Source organism: Phoca vitulina, unplaced genomic scaffold, assembly GCF_004348235.1.
Source record: "Phoca vitulina isolate PV1807 unplaced genomic scaffold, GSC_HSeal_1.0 scaffold86, whole genome shotgun sequence".
Lineage (NCBI taxonomy): Eukaryota > Metazoa > Chordata > Mammalia > Carnivora > Phocidae > Phoca > Phoca vitulina.
Genome location: NW_022589789.1, coordinates 3741832 through 3764987, shown reverse-complemented (window position 1 = coordinate 3764987; position 23156 = coordinate 3741832). Strand labels below are relative to the sequence as shown.

The following is a 23156-nucleotide window of genomic DNA, read 5'->3' as shown; positions in this document are numbered from 1 at the left end:
AATGCTAAGCATTCCTTTCATATAACCTTGCAGGTTTTCGGAACAGTAAGAATCCTACCCTATTGTTACTATACTTTTAGATGCAAAGTTAAGGATAAGAACACATCACTATGCATGGTTTTACTAAAACTGCCAGTATTAAAAAGAAATTGAATGAACTGGTTCATAATCTGTTTGAATTTTACTTTTGATAAAAAGATTTTAATTCAGATGAATTGTATATGCCACATATGGATATTATAAATCTAGACACTTCAAAGAAAGGTAAGTAGATAAACAGATGCTCATGTAAATTCTCCTTGAAAGCAGCAAAGTTCTTAGACTAAGGAGACTGTATTATTGTATTACAGAAGTTGATAATCACAGTTGAAATTTAGCAGATACAGGAACCCCAAATTACCTATTCCTGCCTCCTTCTCCTTTTTGTCCTACTGCCCAGAAGACACAGTAATGTGCAGGTGGAGATCATATAAGACACCTTCCATATTTGTCACAATAAATGAGATTCATTTATTTCCTAGTGGCTGATGGAGAGGAAATATCATGTTAAATGCACAAATGTATTGACTGGTTTTTCTTTACATGGAAATGGAATTGTTAAGTAAATGAATTCTTGCCGTATTGGCAATTGAAGCTTTCTGAATAAATAAAAGCGTCCTTATAAATGAATGCAATATTTGGAAACGTAAGGTAAAACTACAGAAATAGTGTAATATATGTGCAATAGAATGTTGCTGATTGAGAGCAGTCTGGATTTTTAAAATAATGTTTAAATAATTAGGCCAGGAAAATCATTTTTTAAGATTGCGAGCTTAAAAAAAAAAATTTTCCCTTCTACACAAGAGCTTGGTGTATCTCCTAAAATATCAAAAACATTTTCTTCAGTATTTCACATTTCATGATGCTCTAGCTTCTTTTTATTATCATGAGTACTTCCCACTGCAAATTTTATGTTTCATTTCCAGATTCTCAAACTGAAGTTTCCGTCAAGTTTCTTGTACCTAGAGCCATAAGGCTCTGTGTCTACCTGGGTCTTGGTCTTTCTCTCTTCTGAGAAGGATCTATCTGCATTAGCTTTAGCCCAGAGTAAATACATCAAGTCTTAGAGGCATAAGACGACTGTAATGTCCTTCTTCACACAGCTTCATCCAGGACCCTTGGGGCTGCTTTTTTGTTCTGTCACTTTTCTGGGCCAGTATGATGGCCTATAATGTCCCTAGAATTGCGTGTGGTATTTGTTTTCTTAAGGAAAGAAAGACTGGGTATGGGCAGGACTTGAAGGTGTGAACAGTCTGTCACGGTCGGCGAGCCTATGCCTTACGGATAGTTCCTTCAAAGATTGGAAAGACACGAAACATGAACTCTCTGGGCTTCCTTTTATCCCCCTAATGGGCTGCATACCCTGCGAGCTGGTACCAAAGAACCAAGGAAAACAGGCCCCACTAGTGGAGTTTCTATGTGAAATCCTCAGAGAGGCTTCATGATGAAGCCAAACTAAACAATTACTTGATCTAAGGAGAGAAAATCTTTTTAATTAAAAGTAAATTTTTCCTTTGTGCTGCCTCACACGATAACCGGTAGCATTTAAAATGAATTCCAGTTATGCTTCATATATTTGTTTTCACTTAGGCAAGCCCAGGGCACCAGTTGATAAAGTACATTTATTTTTAATACAATCACAGAATCTTAAATGCTTGAAAAGACAGCAGAAGCTGTCTGGTCCAATCACCCCTCCCCTGAAGAATTTTATCTATAGCCCTTCTCAGGCCTGCTGAAAGAATAAAGGTCCTTAGTTATTTTTCTGCTAAATCCAGAAAACAGTTAGAAATCTAAAGCATTAGAATTGTAAGAAAATAAAATTTTGGTAAAATTAACACTTCATTCTTTTGAAGAAAGGCAAATAGAAGAGTGTCATAAATGAGCTTTTTAACCCCTTAAGGTAAAGAGAGCTAAAAACCCTCAAAACAAAAAAACCCACAAAAAACACCAAACAAATCTTCACATCACTTACACAAGTACGTATGTGATTATTCTCAGTCACAATATGTGCAATTAGTCTCAAATGCTTATTCTGTTCAATAGCTGGAAATATAAAAGCATTTTATTACTATTGGGATGTATAGAGCATTTTTGATTTAACTTTCTTCTCTTTATCTGAACGTAGAACTGAATGAAATTTGAAAGCTGGGGGGGGGGTGGGAGTGGAGAAAGGAAATAAGTATGCGTTTCTGTCCCTGTTGCAGGTCAGCATCCCTAATTGTTATTTTGATGTGGATCAAAATTGTCATTTTGATGTGGAGCTTTCAAATGGTGCATTAAATGAGAACTATATGAGGGCATGAAAGACCCATCCACATCCTGGCTTTGGAATTTCCAGGGTATACCTTTTTCACCTTTGCAGGAGGTTGCCTCGAACATGCCAGACAAGTTTTAAACTGTGGGTTGTGCCAATTCTGAAGAACACACATTTTTTGCTCTGGGGCTTTCAAATTACGATATGAAAGTTATTTAAAGCTTAGGAGTTCGTGTGTTACATTACACGCTGCATAAACGTAGCCATTGCTCCTAAATGTGAACATTAATGCACTCTGTAAAAGGTACAATTATTACCGCCGGGACAGAAATCAACAAACCCCACTAAAGGAATTTCTTAAAACTGCTATCATAAAATCTGTGCATGTTATGGATTTCATTAACATTTTACTCCCTGAGGATTCCCAATTGTATAATAACAGAAGTTCTTTAAATTTTAAATACCACAGACAGGAACAGCCTTTCACCCAAAACAGATGTGAAACCATCAACCTTGCCTTCTTATTGGTCCACAGATATGAAACTGGTTGGTAATTGATAGCTCTTAATGTGTTGTTGTTTAGGTTACAAAATTGGAAACTTAATAGTATTTTTCCCATGAAAAGATAAGGTAATAAGCAATAGGCAAGCTTTTCAAACACAGTTCCTTACTCTCCATTACCTTGGAAGTGAAAATACACACACACACACACACACACACACGCATTTGATTTACATACTGCAAAAAATTAAAATACGTTGGCAAAGGTCAGTGACACACAATGTTCAGGTGTGGAGGAGCTCATTTCAGTCTTATTTTTCCTAAATCTTGTCAACGATGACTTGTGATTTTATCCTTGTGTTTCCTTTCCTTAATCCAATCCTTATCAGTGCATTTGGAAGCCCAGGCCACGGTATTGTAAAATCACATCTGTATATATTTAGCTAAAGACAGTTCACTTTTAAAAGCTAAAAATAGTGAAGCTTAAGATAAATAAGCAAGGAGGTTTATGATGCTATTTTCCTGCATAAGGTAAACAGATGCATCAGTATTTTTGGAAAACAAAAGAACTACAATTCTGTTCAAATGATATCTTTGATACGCTGTTGAAAAGTGACAAAAAACAGCCAAGCAACCAGTTTACTTTTTCTTTCAAAACAGTGATCAACCTTATTATTTAAAAAATGACTTGATTAGGACTTAGGGTGTCTTCTACACCAGTGGTTTTCAACCGAGGGTGATTTTTTTTTCCCCAATAGGACATTTGACGATGCCTGGAGACATTTTTGGCTGTCATATGGAGGGATGTGTGTGTGTGTGTGTGTGTGTGTGTGTGTGTGTGTGTGTGTGTTACTGACTTCTAGTGGGTGAAGACCAGGGATACTGCTAAATATCCTATAACGCCCAGGATAGCCTCCACAACAAGAATGATCTATTCTAAAATGTCAGTATTGTCCAGACCAAGAAAACCTGCTCTAGACACAATCCAATCATTGGTTTAAGTACAGCTTCCACAGTGACTGTTCAATTTGATAGACATCACTTACCAATCACTGACTGAGCAGGTATATGCTGGGATATAAATGGTCTTCAGGATACCATCTTCAAAAAGGATCTAAATCCATTTTTGCATATTATTACAATTGAGCAACAACAAACCAGGGGCAGCAAGGCTACTAAGATTCTAGTCCAGGTTCTGCCATTAACTTGCTATGTGGTCTTGCAAATCACTTAACCTCTGAACCTACGCAAAATAAGGAATTCAGACAAGATGACGTTTACATCTGCTTTTAGTCTTACATTTAAAGTTGAACTATCCTGGAAAGAAAACAATTCTTCTCTAGAATATAACTATGAATATTGGTTCCAAATAGACACAGCATAAAATAATAAGAAGCCAAAACTGTAAGCAAAATGGAATGTGTGTGGTATGCAAATTAATCTATTTTAAGTGTAATTCTAGCTGAACAGTTGTGGTTCTTTCAATATTGTCTTTCCAGTGGTGCTTCATCATAAAAATCTAAGGTTTATTTAAATGTCATACATTTTCTTTAGGGTGTGTTGACAAGAAATACTAATTAGTAAAATCATTTGACTGATTTTTAAAACTGAATTAAGTGGTCGACTTAATCAAAATGGTTACAATCAGCCTGGTATTTTCTGTATGACAAAACAATCAGTTAAAAATATCTAAAGAATTATGTCATATACTTATTCTGTGTTCCCCAAATCATATCCTCCTTTAAAGCAGCAAAAAACTCTGAATTTAATCCATCCCTACACGCATTTCCTATATGTATTTCCTTCAAATGACTTCCTATAACATGAGAAACCAAGGTACCAGAGAAAGCATTAGGAAAATTTCCTCGAGAGAGGAATTTTTGGAACAGGGACTTCCTGGGTGGAACCTAGTCACCGAAAACAGACCTATGATGCACTAAGGATAGGACGTTAAGCATTCGTTTTATGCAGGAAGTAGAGGTCACTGCAGAATCAGGGTAAGACAACCAAAGGCTTACCTGGGGGATTTTTTAAAAAGCAAATTGTCTCCCTTCCAGATCAATGTTTCAGCTAAAATAGCATATTAATATTAGTTGCAACACACACACACACACACACACACACACAGCACACCTGGGGAATAAACGTTCAGTTGAACAGCTGTATTTTCCCTAAATTTGCCAACATTATATTTTACATGCATCATTCCACATTTGGGTAAACCAGTGAGCTATTTTTGTCAGTTCTCTAGTTACACATTTATAAAGGATCATTTTATTGCAATTTCAGCAATTTACTAATGATCTGAATGAGATAATGTACCTTCTAAAGTGTCTGGTTTATAAGCAGCATGTTTACAATCAGGATAACCTGGCTCAATATATGTTCTGGATTAGTCAATTTAGCAAATGGAACCAATTTTGAATACAGCGTACAGATTATAAACTTGCTAAAAACTAGCAATTGAATGAAAAGTCAAAAACTATTTCATTGGAGATACCTGTTCCATACTTAACACATTATTATGAGAACAAAAGATGTTTCCGGAAAGTTTTGAAGGAAAGAAAATTATATATGAAACTTGTTAAAATAAATGACATTCTAAAGCTTTAAGATAAATGACTCCAGTTTCTACTTTTAATTTTGGAAGGCAACTAACTTTAAAGATAAAAACCAGGGTTCCAAATAACAAATTCTTTTCATTGAATGAGCAGCACTCCCTTCTCCCACCTAAGATTTGCTAAAAATGTGTAATAATTCCACGTGTCAGAGGGAATATTTCCAAGAACTCATGAGTTATTTCATTCCATTAGTTACTTACAGGGCATCCAGCTGGCCTCTCCTTAGCTCCTGAAATCAAGCCCACACCTTTAAATTAACTTTTGTCTCTGTTCTCAGTAAGTTGTAACTGTTAATTCTATTTCTGAATGATGACAGAGCCTGATGTTACTGGGAGATACAACACACAGCCCCGGAGGGATGTTGGGGAGAGCTTCTGGGAAGTGAACCTCCTGGCATTAGAGGAAAGCCCCTTGGGGCTGGGGGTTCTAGGAACCTGGCTATTTGAATACAAACTCCCCTGGGACCTGGCAGGCCCCACAACTTTGAAGGCTCTGTAGTTTTTCTCTGTAGAGGTGGAGTGGGGCAATTGCCCCGCTTACCTCATTTGAGGCAGCGTAAGGTGAAAAGACCCACAATTCGAATGGTCAGAGAGCTACGCAGAGGCCAGCTGAGCACTGGGGCTGTCAGGCCTGACCACAAGTGGTGATTCAGCAGCTGCTGTCTGCCTTCCAGACCTCTCGGTGCCCACTGACTCCGTTCCCAAGTCTGAGGAAGGAAGTCCACTTCCATTGTGTAAGCCTGAGCTTTCCCACAAGTCGCATCTTTTCCCCACGTTGGGATCCATGAACCATTGAACTTCTCTGAACCTCTGTTCTCTCACGTGAAGATGGGGATGTGAATCTTTGGTCTATTTAACGTACATTCGAAGACTAAAATGGGCTGCGCCCAAAAAGGTGCTTTAATAAAGGAAAAGTGCTATAGAAACATAAGGCTGTGTTGTTAGAACATGTCTTACAATGAATTTTAAAATCCACGAAGCAACCTAAAGGCCTCCGGGATTTGGCCAGTTTCTCACACTGAGCGTGAACAAGGGCACCCACTGTCTCTGTTGCTACAGTTGCCAGTGAGCCAACGGAATGTGCGTGTGCTGTGTGGTGTGTTCTGACTCAGTTCAGGCTACCTCCTTTCCACACGCTAAGGCCTTTTGCTGCTCATGTCTGCTTTCCAAGTTCCTTCAGTTAGAAAATGTGGAATATTATCCAAGAGAAATACATATAAGGCAAAAGGAAAACACAGAAACAAGCTTCCCCATAAAGTTAGCACTACCGTCCTCTCTTCTGGAGCTTTCCTCCTCCTCATACTTCAGAATGAACATCTACGCAAGGAAATGTAGTAGAGAGAGAAGGCACTTTTGCTCCGGGGGCTTGCTGATGTATTCTTAGAGCTACAGAGTGTCTTCATGAGGCTTTCTTCTTCTGTGTGATTAATCAATGAGGGCTGTCTCACCAAACCAAACAGGATAGGGTTTAGGAGCCAACCGCTTTCGTTTTCTGCTTCTCTGGAATAAGTGAGGGCATAAATAATCTAGTACCCAAAATTTTCCCACAAAAGACAATGCCCCCAAATCTGGGGAAGAGCGGAATTCCAGCCTGAGTTGGTTTATCAAGTAATTCTATTTCTAAAGTCACTGGGGGGTGTGGTAATCAATTAGTCCCTGGCGCCATTTTTATGTCTTTGGATCAACAAAGTTCATATCCCATCCAGGCATTATATATCTTGCCTTTTTTTTTTCCCCCCTTGTCTCCTGGCATTTTAATCAGGGAAAAGTCACAGTTGTTTTGAGGAAAGCGCTCCCAAGAGCTTTAATTAAAGCGAGAAGGATAAATCTGTTTACAGTGTGGTGAACACTATCATTAATAAAACATTGAAATAATTAACGAATTAAATTCTGCATTGTGTGTGAATGGCTACACTTAGCATCTATAAGAACATGTTCCCTGAGCAGACAGTACGCAACGCACTTAGTATACAGAGAGGAGAAGAAAAACGGAGACTGCTTCTCTCCAAGATTCACAGTATCACGAATGGCTAGAGCTTGAATGGAGAAGCCTACAGTACCTTTATTTTTACAGGGGAAGAAACTCAGCTTCAATGAAGTTAATGGCTTGGGCTCTAATGAGGTGCTCGAAAATGAAGAATTGTTACAGCACCACTGATATCCTGAGTCTTTACTTTGAATCCTTGATTGTTTAACCAGAAACAAAAGGAAGAAAAAGATTAAATTAACAATTAGATAAGCAGCTCTAGGACACAGGACAGAATGGCATACTCTGAAAAACATGGGCGAATTTCACAGTGTGATTAACTCTGCTGTGGACAATTAAGAGGTTTTAGCTGCTCAGGATATGAAGTGGCCTTTTGAGCAGGATATGACCATGTGCAAAGCTCCAAGCCGGGACTTCCCTTATGCCCCTTCCCACCAAACTGCCTCTTGACTTGTTTTTAAGCTTTCTGGCAGACAACAGATCTCACAGGAAGCCCCACGGTGGACGTTCATACCCATGGTTAACGACGCATTGTTTTTTTATGTCACTCAGTAATTTCCTAGAGAAAACAATGGCAACCAAAGACTGTTCCTGTCTTGAAGGAAAGTCGGCTTCCAATACTGCCTTATTAATTTAACACATGCAAGTGTTTGTCCTTGTTGCTACAGCAACATGTTTTGTGGGGTATATTTCATGCAAAATGTGAAGAAGTGGAAAAAGAAAACAAATACCATCCGCATACTGATGTGCATATAAATAGAAATGTATGTGCGCTAACTTTCCTGCGATTGGAGGTATGTGCCTCTTGCCCTCAGCCTCAATTATGCTTTACTTGTTGGTTAATTTAAAACATCTATCCAGAGAAAACAACAAGCCAACCACTTCCAAGGAGTTTCAGAAAAGCTGGAAACATATGAAATTATTCATAATTAGGTGATGGGTGAAGATAAGAACCCCCACCACGTACGCAGACACAACAAGCATGGAAATGAGCCTCCTGAGCTCCAGAAAGAGCACAAGATAATTTTACCTCAAGGTGCACTGATGCTAAGCTTCTCTGACATTCATCTTCCATAGGGATGGAGAGGGCATAAAGGCACTGAATTCTAGGTTCAGAAACAGTAAGCACCCAGCTCATCTCAGTGTGTCTTCTCCCGAGGAAAAGCATAAAGGGAGTCGTGTCGCAAGATACACCTGAATTTATATGAAAGGTAACGCATGATAAAGCAGAGCAGACCAAAGTGTAAAGAAGCAGGTGTTGGGAGTCTGACAGCCCAGTCATTCACTGTGACCTTGGGCATTTACTAATCTCTCCGAACCTCAGTGTCCTCATTTTTAAAATGAGGATAATTGCACCTTGTTCCCAGGATCGCTGGGAGGATTAAATGCAAATATGTCAAGTACTCCGCAGAAGTTGGGCCCCGTAGTAAACACTCAATAAATGGTAACTATTCTATGAATGGCACAATTGTCATGAATGCTGTTCACCAAATTCCTAGCTCTCCTCCTTCCAGCACGCATTGAATTGCTGCCCCTCAGAAGCTAAGTGTGGCCATGGGATGTGCTTTGGCAATGAAAATAGTGGAAGTGTTCTTCGAGGGGAACTTAAGAGCTAGCACGATGGCCGTACTCTCTTTTTCCCTCTGCTTGGTGACAGGCAACGTTTGGGATGATGGCCACTCCCTCTGTCTGGGTCCTGGGGTGAGATGTGGAGCAGACCCCCAGCCGACTGCAGTTGAAGAGGGCAAGAAGCTTGAGCTTGAACTAAACCTCGTTTTGGGGGTGCTTGATTACCTAGCTTCTCCTAACCATTGCTTTCTATGCTTTGGTGGAAAGAGTTGGGCCATTTCAGATTTTTTTCTTCTGCCTAACTCCTGAGAATGATGTGAATCCTGTCCTGTTGACAAATGCTTTGTGAGAGCCCATTTTGTCTCCGTGTTTCTCCTGACATAGAATTGCCCTGCACAGAAGAATTGCTACAGTTGCAATTTCAGAACTCTTGCAAGACCACTGTCCCTAAATTATCCAGCACTCTCCACATTACCAAGAATAGGACTACGTTACCATGCAAAGATGCTTAGCACTGCAAAATCCAAGCTCTCCTCTAGAGGCGCGTCTGTCAATCATAACGGAACTGTTTGTTGGTTTGGGGATGTGGAAAAACAAGTTGCCAAGAGCTATTTTGACATAGGCAAATTCATTTAATTTCTCACTTAATCTAGAGCTGGATTCAGCAATCCACAGGTACAAGTCTCATCTTTTCTCACTCTCGACACATTTCTCAGTGTTATCATTTCGAGGTTAGCAGGAGTTCAGTCTTCCGTAATAGGCCATTTCACTTTAAGTGTATGTTAAACTAATATTGACCTTCTCAAAGTAAAACAAAATCTGGTATTTGTGCTCAAAAGACTGAAGCAGCAATAGATGTAGAAAGTAGGGGATTAATCATCGTGGTTTTTTTCTTGCTTAGAAACTCTCTCTGGGAATTAGTCATTTTTATATATCTAGCAATGAATGTAAGTCAAGCTTTGCCTACTCTCTGAAAAGGAAGCCTGGATCCTTTAGCAAATAACTCTGTATAATTTGCCCACAGTTTAACCCCCACATCCAGATATGGATGTTTCATTTGACAGTGGGTGAAAAAGTCAAGAACATGAGCGTCAGGCCTTGGGTGGGAGTATCCAGACCTCAAGGCTGGAAAAGCTGAGGCATATTAGGAGTGGTGCCAAGGATGAGTCGGGGCAGGGGAGTCGTGGTGCAGGGGAGGAGAGTCTCTGGGGAATGCGAGACAAGGGCAGGCAAGGGAGTGCCAGGGCAAAGGGAGCAAAGCAGAAGCAACATCATAATAAGGATACAAATGTGTCCATTTCATACTTCTATGTGTATATACATAATCCACAGAGACCCGAGCCCTCAATCAGACTGCTGTCTTGGGCATGTGCTATGTATACCTATAGGAAAAGTAAACCTCAACCCCTTTCTTCCCTTCTTCTACTCAGAACAAACAAACAAATAAGAAGCCTTATACTTAGATACAATTATTTCATGCAAGTCTGCTAGAGCTAATGTATTTCATCAAGGAAATAAAAATCTGTTGTAGGAGGAAGTGTATGAATAGAAAATGTGTAGTTGTGGGGAAAAATCAGATCTTTTAGTTGTTACCGAAGTGAGACATCTGTGCTCCAATTCTCTGAAGAGTTGTATATACGTATCTGAGAAAATCAATGCATTTTCAGGGACATCAGCTGGGCCTGCTTTTCTCAGATTGTGGTGACGCGATGATCCTGCAGGGAGATTACACTCGGTACCCATCGTTCCTCTCTTCGCTTTTGAAGGCATTTGGGATGGCACTGTTTTTTTTCAGCAACCCTTCTCGATGACCTAAATCTTCCACCCTATGTGTGCCAGGTCTCGTGCTACATACCTGTACCCACTCTCTGTGGGAGTCTTCCCCAGGAGTCCACCCGTTTTCGGGGTAGTTCAGGCGAGAACGTTCTGCAGACCAGTTGGTGCTATACTGGGAAGAAGCTGTGATTTGGTCAGAATGAATCTCCCCCGACTCCATGCCCAGCGCTTCCATACATTTGAAATCTGAAGGGGAAGTAAAAGGGCTCAAAGTCATCAAAACATAAGGGACCCGACCGAGATGCATATTTCTTCTTATAATCTGGCAGACTAAAACGTTCATTTTGATGTTCACCAACAATATCTTCCAGAAGATAACAGTGAAGGACTTACTGGGATGTAGCCCTGATATGTGACGATAATAGTAATAATGGTAATAATTTTTAAAAGCAAGGCTATGAAGATCTCATAGTGATTAGTTATTTTCCTCACTGGACCTAGGTTGACAGAAATACTATTAGAAATTTATTAGGAAATAATGGGAATTTTTATTTATTTTCAAAGTTTAATATAGAAGCTATATTTAAATAAAATTTTACTATTTCCTTCAATATCTAATAAAAGTGAAAAAGACCCCATGTCTGTGTTATAATCCATATTTGGTGGACAGCAGACCTTAACTCTCTGTTTTTCAGATTCCTTGTATTTGGCACCCGGGCAACCTCTCCTTGACTCCCTTCATTCTCATGCCTCCTGCCTCTGGCCTGGGCATGATTATTCACGTCTTTAGTTTATATCATTAAAACACGGGAGTATCCATCAGAAGTAAACTGCAGTATCATATAGTCCCAAAGAGGACCACCGCTTTACAACATAAAATAATAACACTCACAATGATGACGATGAATCACAAAAGCATGTATTCCATTAGGCCTCATATACTCAGTGAAACAATGAAATATGACATTGATATGAAATTTGATAAAGGGAGATGAATAATCAACTTTAGGAAATGTGAATCTAAAGTGCTAAGGTGAAAAAAAGCTTTAGAGATTAAAGATTCTCAACGATCAAGAAAACTCTCAATTAACCAAACTTCCACATTTTCTGAATGTTTTATCATAATAAATAAAGTTTTAGGGCATAAAAGGTTTTCTTTCACCGGTTTCATACTTTTAAGCTTAGGTTTGTTATTTTGTAATAAAAATATTTATAGACACAAAGATACATAGATTAATTAATCAAATTAAGTACAAATAAGATTTTGTGATTTAATTGGCCTTTTTATTTTCCAGTAAGATCTGGTAAAAAAGAGACTAGCCTGTAGGACAGGTCTCCAAACATCCCCCGTCCTCTTTGCTACAGCATCTATCCTGTAAACCTGCCCTGTCAATAAACCACCACATATGTGTTCCTGTCACTTCTGATTGAAGCCTGTCCATCTATGATTCTCAACCCAATACACATTCAAGGGTGCCAGACAGGTGGTCTGGCTATAACTTAGCGAAGAGGATGGGGGATGTTTGGAGACCTGTCCTACAGGCTAGGTCATATACAACCTAAAGCTAGATATGTTGAAACACACAATTTTATTCATTGTTCTTTCTGATGTTTTCCTTGGGCCCTTGAAAGAGCTGGACACCACATGGAAGGGTTGAGTTAGTTGAGTTGCGTATTTTAATAAGATGTGAAACATACTACTTTCTCTTTCTTTTGTGGAAAGTTAGAACAGGAATTGAAACATGCTTCTTTTACATGAATATCCACTTCTATTCACATAAGAAAGAAAAACAAAATGGCTTCCGTCTGGGTCTTCATGACCCAAACCGTATGTGTTAGCATCTATCCTGTAAGCCTGCCCTGGCAATAAACCACCACATATGTGTTCCTGTCACTTCTGATTGAAGCCTGTCCATCTATGATTCTCAACCCAATACACATTCAAGGGTGCCAGACAGGTCTGGCTATAGTTCATTGTTTCAGGGCCCTGTTTTGCCATTTTCCGCTTTCTCCCATAATTTCAGAGGCTTACAAGCAGCCTTCTCATCCACGATTTTCTTAAGAAGGCACACCAAATAGTTTTTCCTATTGATGTTCATAAAAACCATTTAAAAGGGAAAAACAAATACTTGGCACTCCAATTCACAAAGCATTTCTTTAGTATTTCCTGTGGCCACAAGGTGTGTGAGGAGGAATAACAGGGAGTGTTTACCACAGTGTAACAGCGCTTTGCAAGATGAAGAAATACTGACCTTCTGAGACACTGCTCTGCAAGACACTGTAGTTTGCTGAGAAGCCTTCTTTTGCGATTGCACTGTCAGTATAAAAAACCATGGAGAGAATGCCTGATGAGGAACGGATCCGGCCTGGTGTCTTCTGTCCACAGTAACGCCCAATGTGAGGGCCAACTAGAAAGGGAGAAATGCAGAGAACATTTAAATATCTTCTGTTCCACAGCAGATGCAAGAATAACCATTTGCAAACATGGGTCCCGGCAGAACCCAGAAGTGTTTTCTTACCCAAAGCAAGCCTTCCCTGGTTAATTGGTTTGCAATGAACATATTGGATCAGGTTTGTGGAGAGGATTTTAAAATGTGCTCAGAAGGGCAATCACAAATGTAACTACATTTCCCACTGAGCAGGACTGTGTTTAGGAACAGAATCGAAATGCTTGCTTCAACTGCAAAGTATGAGATTTGGGCTGTCAAAGGGCACCTTGACATTCATCTCTAGAACCAAACTGCACACACTGCCCAATGCTGAGATTCCAGTGATGTTGTGATCACCGAGGGTTCCTGAAGTTGCCTTACTCAACTTCTCCCACCCTAGGAGGAGATCCTGGGAACTGGTCCTGGATGGAACCAGACCGGTATCAGGAATATGATCCAGTACTGAGTAACCCTGATGTCCTTCTTCATTCCATCTTTTAGACCTGGAGCTTTATTACGAGGAACATCACAGACTTGGACAAAGGACGATGTCCTACTCAGGGCTCTATCTACAGGCTAATTAATAATTGTAACAGTTGAAAAAAATAGAAGCTACAGATACCAATAATTTATACATAACAATAAGTTGTAAACAAAATGAAAAGAAAATGCATCTGACTTTTCTTCCAGTTTTTTCTTTCCCAAACGTAAGAGAGGTGACTGCATTGCACTTGTGTCCTGTGGCCAAAAGACGGCCCAATGCAGCCATTAGACTATGGTAAAAAAGGAAGGACCCAAGGCAGTGAAAGATTGGGAACATTGATTAATTTTGATAAGTCAAACTGCTGTTTGGCTTAAATTGGCCACCCCTTTATTGGAGAGCTTTTAGATAAACCTTGGCAATTAGTAATTGTGAGTTGCCTTATAGACAGTACACAAGCCCTCTGGGCTTGGAGAATCTTTCCAATTCTCTGTCCAGATCATCAACAAGACAAAAAAGAAAAAAAAAAAAATCCCCTTTTCTCTAGGTTTTTTTTTTTTTTTTTTTCACATATGGTAAAAACATACCAGATGGTTTGGGCTTAGAAGGACAATCTGGTGTGGACCATTTTCCCCTCCAAGAAATCCATGGTTCTCTGCATTTCAAGTAAGAGTTATTGCTTTGTTCAAGGAAGCACAGTAGGTGGACCCCTCTCTGGAGGGATGGGGACACAGTGTGCCAAGGCCTGTGTGTGTAACTTGGATGCAGAAGGCAGCTGATGGGGACTAGGAGAAGCTTCAGATGTGATTGAAAAAGTGAGCCTCAGAAGAGCTGATCTCCCTGGAGCCACACGTACCCGCTGAGTTCCTGGTAGGCAGCTGGCTAGTCTGAGCACCCTGCTTTTTAGAGTACTCAGATCCTTGGCTAACAGGTTTTCAGCTCTTGGCCAACCCACTTAAAACAGAATAAAACAAAACAAAACAAAAAAACTCAAAAAACAAAAAAACCAACCAAAGTGTTTCCACATTTGAGTTAGTGTAAAGTGGTTACATTGAATATCTGATAACTTCTCCATGCATTCACAGTAATTGATTTGATTGAGTTCTAAGAATTTTCTCTACTGAAACCCCTCACTCTCCAGCAACCAAACATTGTGTGTGTGTGCGTAGGCTGCTTTATCATGAAGAAAACAAGGACATAGCCCATTAGTGGCATCGATATACCTATTATCTACAGGGCACCACGTGGTCATGAACAGTGGCTCTGCATCATGGGAAGAAAATGTTGTTATATCAGACTTCCCAGCTGGCAGAAGAAAGCATCTCAGGAGATGAAACTCTGTTTTGTTTCTCTTCAGCTTTAATCTGAGCCTCAGGTTCTACAAGTGTTAGTTGTTTGCCAGATTTTCTTTCTTTTTTTTTTTTTTTAAAGATTTTATTTATTTATTTGACAGAGAGAGACACAGCGAAACAGGGAACACAAGCAGGGGGAGTGGGAGAGGGAGAAGCAGGCTTCCCGCCGAGCAGGGAGCCTGATGTGGGGCTCGATCCCAGGACCCTGGGATCATGACCTGAGCTGAAGGCAGACGCTTAATGACTGAGCCACCCAGGCGCCCCATGTTTGCCAGATTTTCTTCCTCCTGAATGAATTCAACACTTTTTTTTCTTCCCTATGGAACACAAAGTTGCCCATGACACATTCATGAAAACATCATGCTAGAGCCATGAACTCAGGTCTTTCTTTTCCTCACAAATAATCCCATTTCTGATCTACAATCTTTTTTTTTTTTTTAAAGATTTTATTTTATTTATTTGACAGAGAGAGAGAGAGAGACAGCTAGAGAGGGAACACAAGCAGGCGGAGTGGGAGAGGGAGAAGCAGGCTTCTGGCCGAGCAGGGAGCCCGATGCGGGGCTCGATCCCAGGACCCTGGGATCATGACCTGAGCCGAAGGCAGACGCTTAACGACTGAGCCACCCAGGCGCCCCTCTGATCTACAATCTTAACGAGAGGCCCAGAGTCCATTCATATGCTCTCACTCTTTTCCCTCGTTTAAATTCTATTATTGTGGCTTCATAACTTTCTTTTTCTTTAGTCTGTGGGCAAACTTTGACAGCCTGAGTCCTTGGAGGCATTCTCTAATCCCCACAGCCACTGACCCCTCCAAGAATACAAGTGCACAAGGGAAGCTGCCTTGCCCCCTTAAGCTGCAGATTCTTCCCCTCCACTACCACCCCATTCCTCTGGGGAAGAGAGGGGAGGGGAAGTCCCTTTGAAAGAGCAAACAGAAGAGAACTTGTCTAATGCAGACTCATAATTTAGAGAGTCTCCATGACTCACTGGTTTATAATGTTTAAGACATGCTGGGTAAATCTGCCTTCTGTCCTTTAGAACATTGCCCCCGGACAGCAGTGCGCAACTCTCTTTAGGAGCCCTCGAGATATGAGAGTGAAAAGGCTTTTTCGACCATCAGACAAAGAAGTATTGAATTTTCCTGAACAACAGCAAGACCTTAGCCGAGCAAGCTAATGCAATATTGATCTGAGCAAGAGTGGATGCAGTATTCTTATCCATCTCCTGTGTGTGCTCATTTGTGTATTTACATGAGCACAGCTATTGGATTTCCTACTTCCGTTATTGTAGACCCAAAGGCCAAGGACATGAATGGAAACTGTCACAAAAACAGCAGTAGAACTCAAAAATTGCATTATTGAATAATTTAAGCAAGCAATGTGTGCTAAGCAATCTCTTGTGGGGACAGTAGGTCCACAGTGATCATATCTTTTCAGGTGTGAAGGCGATACGGTATTTATGCTGTTTAAAGGATACACCAGCAACCCTGAATGGCAGTACCCTGTTCTCTGTATTTTTCCATTAATCTTTCCAGTAATTATAACCCCACCTCTGAATCAGAAAACTTGCTCTCTGCCCCCTTTCTATATGGATAAGAAAGGGCAGGAATCTACCTATGAAGATGTACTTTTAAAATGAGGCATTCTGAATAACTAAACAAGGAAGGGAATCATTTCGAAAAGGTACAAAATAGACCATGTACTCTTCTCCTACAATAGTAAACTTTTTGTTGGAGAATATCTGGACTTTGCAACTCTTCCCCAGAAAAAAAAATGTGCACATTTGTGTCATTTATATTTTGGAATGTGTATATTTTGTGCTGATATCACTTTTATATTTCTATCTCAGAAGGTTAATTTTAATATTAATAGTAAGTCAATAAAAACCAAACAGAACTCAATCTAGTTTTCATGAAACCTATTCCTCAAATAGTTGATAATTTTTGGAATGTAGGTAACAACTGCATTTCCAGTTCTTTGGCCCAGCCTAGATGGAAAGCTGACTTCATGCATGCCCACACCATGTGAGCTAAGCATTCGTGTCTGGCTCCATAATTCAGCACAAACATTTGCAACACCCACCAGGGTGGCGCGCTCAGCTCATGGCTCACAAACCATATGTAAACTTCCACCAATTACTTCAGGGTCGCTACTTGTGAATCCGTGGAGCTTCAGAGAGTGATACATGGGGATGTGTGATTCACCCCGTGCATGCCTCGGATTTTGAGTTCGGGAGTAAAATTGCTTTTCTTCAAAGTCAATCTGAATCAATGAATAGCTTTCAATTACTTAGTCATCTCATTCAATGTGTATGATAAAACGCAACCTAAAAATCACTTGATGGTTGAAAGCCTTCAGCATGTTCTGGTTGTTGTTTTTAGAAGGGGTATCAAAGAGTAAAAGCAGTTTTGTTGGCAAGGAACTGTATGTGTTGAACTAGTATGACAAAAATGTTTCTAGTGCCACTGACAAGAAACCCAGGAGGGGCAGTCTGCCATTTTGCCTAAAAATGAGAGAACTGTTATTGCTGGCGTAGGCTGGACGAAGCCAGGTAAGTTTTAACAAATATACAAACACAGTTTTCACATTCCAAGGCCAGTTTTCTCTGGGAATAAGTCAAGTGCACCATAGTTTAAAACATGAGAATTGCAAGGCTGATAACTCTTATCGTTAATTGTTCCTCGCTTCAACTCAGTGATTTTCTAGAGCCAGAAAATTACTACTTTGAAAAACCCTTGACACTAATAACAATGTGCTTCTTTCTGAAAGTATTCTAAATAAGTTGGTTGATTGGACCTCCTTTTCAGATGTCAATTTAAATGTAAGTTCTGGAAAGGAAGGCTGCAAATTTGGGTTGTGAACAAACAAACCCATTATTAAATGTTCCAGCTATTATTACAATACTATTATAATATTGTTTTCCTAATTATCAGATTGAATACTTGGAAATCAATCAGCACTCTGTTTGGGCAAATCTCATTACTTAATGAACGAGTTTCGATAAGATCATCATAACCCTATTTATATAGTAATAGACCAAAGAAGAAACTAAATGGGTGATAGCTCACCCATTTACTCCAATGACAATATAAGCTTTCTCTAAACCCAGTTTATCTCCATTGCTGTTTACTGCTGAGGAACACAGCTAAATTGAATTACCTTGATCATTTTAATGTCATTTCAAAGGCAAAGGCAATCTCTTTCACGTGATACTTGCCCTTCATTTACAATTTAATATTTATTTAAATATTCCTTCCTCCAGCCTGATCATAATATCTGACTTTATTTTATAGATGGTTATACATCTCTAACTGCATGATTTGTACGAACTTCCAAGCTGCCCTTTCTGATCTGTGTAGAGTGTGTTCTCTAGAGAAATCTTAATATTAAACCAGACTAAACACAAGACAAGTAATGCAGCTGCAACAAATTATTTGATATTATCTCCCTCTGTTCAGGATTTGGGTGTGTATTTTTGCCATTCACCTCCTAATTCACAAGGAATCAAACGGAAAACTTTCATTTAGCTGTCCACATGGCTACCCACCCCCTTCTTCAAATCTTTACTAAAATGTCATTTTTTGTAATAAGGCCGAACCTGACCACCTTATTTAAAATTTCAACCTACACATCCCTCTTTCTAACCCTAGCACTTTTCATGCTTTTGCTCTCCTCTACTTTTTCTTTCTTTCCATTTTTGTTGCTGTTGTTGATTATAGAACTTCTCACCTTCTGACATTCCAGTCACATAATTCATTCATCTATAATGTGTATTGTTTATTGTCCCGTTCCCCTGGCAGAACTGAAACTCTGAGAGGGCAGCCATCTTTGATTGTTCTATTTAGCAGGTGGCTAGATCAGTGCCTGGTACGTGGTAGGTGTTCAGTCAATATTTTTAAAATGTAGGATGAATTTAGATGATAAGAGCAATGTAGATAGAGGATGTTTTGAGGCGATTCAAATTGCCACAGATAAAAATTCCCTAGGAGCAGACAAGGAATCTGTCTAAATTAGCAATGCCCCCCACCCCCCAAAAATTAGGAATGTCCAAACATTCTCATTCCTTTTCTAAATTTCTAAATTTTTGGTAACTACGTAATAGACGCACATTTCCCCCTTAAAATTGTATCAAGTACTTAACCTCTCTGGTCCTTAGTCTCTGCATTTGTAAAGTGAATGGTTTGACTTAATTGCTCTCTTAGGGTCTATGAATTAATGACCAGTAGGAAGGTCAATGAAATGAGCAAAATACTTTAGTCAGGAAAACCACGTGTTGGTCCCAATTCTACCACACACACATGCACACAAATGCTATGACACCATGTATAATCTTTCAGGGCCTCAGTTTCCTTATCTATAAAATGAAGAAATTGGACAAGATAATTACTGTCTTTTAAGTTCAAATATTTAATCGCTGCTGTGCATAAAGAGAGTTACCATTTTGGTTTCTTTTCCCTCCTCCTTTTGAGCTATTTTTTTTTTTTTAAATGATGCATGTATCATGACACTTGTAAAAGGATCCGAGTGCCCTTCCCCCAGATTCTTTCCTTTTTGGGATGCTTCCTGCCCTTCTTACCATCAGGGAATCCATCCCAGATTTCTAGCCGGTCATAGCGACAGAACATCCCCCCCGGAGGATTTGAGTCGAGCTCCAGGTCAAAGCTTTCAAATTCCAGGATAATCTCTGACATCTTTGGTGCAAAGATAATATAAGTGCATTCAAGGCTGTTGGGATATTTTTCAGGGAATCCAGGGGACTTTATCACTCCATTAGGTGCTGTGTAATTCTGGGAACATTCAGGACCTGTGAGTAAAAGAAAAGAAGGAGCAAAGTGAAAATCCCACTCACACGACTTCACCAAGAAATAACCTGAGCAAAGGCAGCATATCTTTCTAATAAAAGCTCACTATTATAATCACTGTCCTAATCATTCATTACTCAGCCTTTTCATAGGAGTGATAGGTATGGAAAGTCAAGTTCGGATTTATTGTGCTCCCCTTAGTTTTCCATTTGTGTGAAGCAATTTAAAAACTTCTGCTGTTGCAGAGGAAAAAAATGACAAATATAAAATCATGTGGGAACAATGAATGAGTAAGCTACAGAAATCTCGATAGAGCCCTAGAGAAATAATTATAGCCCCTTCTAGCTTAAATCTTTAAATCTTGAGGCTGACAGCCCTTTATTGGTGAAATAGAACATTTACAAAGGCGAGGGAGAGAATTCAGTGGAGGGAGTTTGGGTTTCAGATTCCTACACCAGTGACTCAGTAACTCTGCCAGATGTGACCTATGCCTCTTTGACAAACTAAACGTGAAAGGTAATTCGTACATGTACCCAGGGTGAGTGACTCATTCTGAGCGGTGTTGACACAGGTGTGCCGGTAAAGTGTGGCTGTTAGTGAGGGCACGATAAACTGTGACTGCAGGCCGTGTTGCTAGAAGTCGCTTGGGATCAATGTTGACATCGTTGCCCTCCCCAAAGTATCAGATACAGTGCCATTCTAAAATTATTTTTTAATATATATGTGTGGGTGTATAATGTGTATATTTATAGAGTATAATTCTAATGACTAGTCAGTGTTATCAATACAAATTATGGTCATTTGTAATTTAAATTGGTCAAGCTCATACACACATATATTGCAAGTTGACCTTTTGACGGTACGGACGACCACAATTTCAGTTCACGGCATCCAGGACCACATGGGGTGGTCCTCACCACCATTGAAAATGGCCCATCTACAAGACTGTGAGCACCTCAACTTGGCCCCTTACCACTGCTACCACTGCCATGATTTTCAAAGAGATCTTAAGACTCTCCTGGAATCAGAGATGACTTGACCCTTTTGAACCTCAAATCCAACCTGGGGGAATGTTCAATTCAACAATTCTTTTCCTGGGCCATTGTCTCACTGATGGGCATCCTGTGATGGTATGCATGGGTTCAACCCTAAATAAGGAGGTTTGTTGAGAGTGTTCACAACTAAATATTCTCCCACAGAGCCAAGTACTAGAGGCAACAGTGTGGTCATCAATACAGATTAAATTTAACTAGCAGATCTCTATTTTTAGTGTCTAGGGTTGGTAGACTGAATCTCCACCTCAGTGCATCTGGCAGCCTTTTGAGTAAACAAATCAATTTCTTGCTCCCCATGTACATATTAGATTTCTATGGCCCTGGAGACGCAGAAGAATAAAACTTATTAACTGTGCACAATAAACCTGGCCTGTAGAGGTCTGACTTGTTTAAAATGCCTCTGAAAGCCTTTTCAGATGTGGCTCACCCTTCACCATGATGGCTTCAGATACTTATCTATTTGATTATAGTTAAAGTTACTACATGTGGCATTTTACCATGTCAATTACAGGTGAGAAGATTATGAAATGTGCTATACTGTTTATAATCTGTTTCCAAGTTAATGGGTTGCTTCTAAGATGACAGTGACTATGCTAATGTAAACCATCAATTTACAAATAATACATATATGATACTGGAAGCCCTTTTATTTTTTTTTTAAATGTAGGAACAATGACCCTGGAGACCTCCAGCTTCCTCCCCGGGGCAAAAACAATGCTTGGCTAGGCCCTTGTAAGGCAAAGCTGATAGCAGGGTTTCATTCAGATACTAATATTTTCTCCTTCTTAAAAAGATAAAATGCCTAGGCGAGATCAAGATTTGATGAGAGAAAAAAAATGACAAGAATTAAGGGCATACTTTTTTTTTAAAGATTTTACTTATTTATTTGACAGAGGAAAGAGAGAGAGAGAGAGCGCACACAAGCCGGGGGGAGCAATAGGCAGAGGGAGAGGGCGAAGAGGCTCCCCGTTGAGCAGAGAGCCGGATGCGGGGCTGGATCCCAGGACTCTGGGATCATGACCTGAACAGAAGGCAGATGCTCAACCAACTTAGCCACCCAGGTGCCCCAAGGGCATACTTTCAAAATCAAATAAATTTCAATGGTTTCACTGAAGCTAGCCCAGGTATGTGACAAAAATTGGAGAAATTCCATGGGGTAATGGAAGAGAACCGGATTGAGCACCAGATCTGAGTTCCAGTCCTGCCTTTACTGCTAACCTGCTGTGTAAACTTAGGTAGCCTCCTAACCTTCCTTGTCCTCAGATTCTGTGTATAACAACTGGGAGGTGGGCTTTGGGATTTGGAAAAAAGAGCCCTTCAAACTTAAAGATTCTATAATTCCCTGCTTCCTCCAGTAAACATCAAGATTTGTGTTAATATTTTTCTTGTTCACTGTTGTATAGGCTTGCCACTGTTGAGCAAGCACTTCCCAAAAAGGAGCAAGGCAGGGGCATGGGTTAAGGAATTCTGCAGAGAGTACCCGAGCACTAAATAGGAGGGAGTCTAGCAGCCCCACATGCCTATGAGTGAGTGAGCTGCTGCTCGGAGAGGTGCACACGTGGCATCGGCAGCCCGTGAGCACTGCGCTTTTGATGTTATTTGTAAGACTTAGGGGACCTTGTGCAGCTGTAAGAAGGCCATGCTTCATTGTTAATGACATTAGGATATACAATAATAATAGCTAAGATACTCTCTTTGGAGATACTCTTAACCAAATAATACAAGAAGTGACCAATCTTGCTCTCAACAAATGTGCCTTCCCCGCATAGAAACCCACAGAAAATGTCTCCAGCTTCTTCCAGCAGTTGAGCTGGGATGACTCAGGCCAAGGGAAGAACGGAGGAAGAGTGATAGGTTGGGAAGCATGGGTTTCGTGGAGAAATTTTTTTTAAGTGAGTGGGAATAATTTTAGGGCAGTGGCCCAAGCTTTCAGCATCTAGGAAAAGACATGGAGAAGGGGAAAGTGGGGTACCTGGGGAGAAAATTAGGTGTCCAGGGTGGCTCCAGGAGGCATGGGAAGAGGTGGGGACTGGCTTTGCTGTCAGTTAAAGGTGGTCTTCTAGAAATGCAACCTTAGGGATGCAGGAATGGCCTAAATATTCCTTAGAACTGTAATCTATTGCCAGAAAACCTCAAGCTCGACAGGTGAAAAGACTCACTTATTGGTTCAACTATGATTAGTATAATTTATGTGTTTTGAGGAAACTTGAAATTGCTGCATTCTGGAAGAAGTGGGTTTTTGTTTTTTTTTTTTGTAAGGAGATTCATGGATTCTATAATATCATTAAATGG

The 23156-nt window shown here is 40.0% G+C and overlaps 1 protein-coding gene across 4 annotated transcripts in view; it reads right to left on the bottom strand.

The window, feature by feature from the left end:
* NRP1 (neuropilin 1) overlaps positions 1–23156 on the bottom strand; it is a 138108-nt gene that overhangs the window by 55465 nt on the left and 59487 nt on the right. For all 4 annotated transcript variants that reach the window (XM_032395675.1, XM_032395678.1, XM_032395677.1 and 1 more), the window contains exons 4-6: positions 19584–19811; positions 12999–13154; positions 10826–10992 (exon numbers count right to left, since the gene is read on the bottom strand). In XM_032395675.1, coding sequence (XP_032251566.1) covers positions 10826–10992; positions 12999–13154; positions 19584–19811 — 551 coding nt within the window. The remainder of the gene's footprint in view (positions 1–10825; positions 10993–12998; positions 13155–19583; positions 19812–23156) is intronic.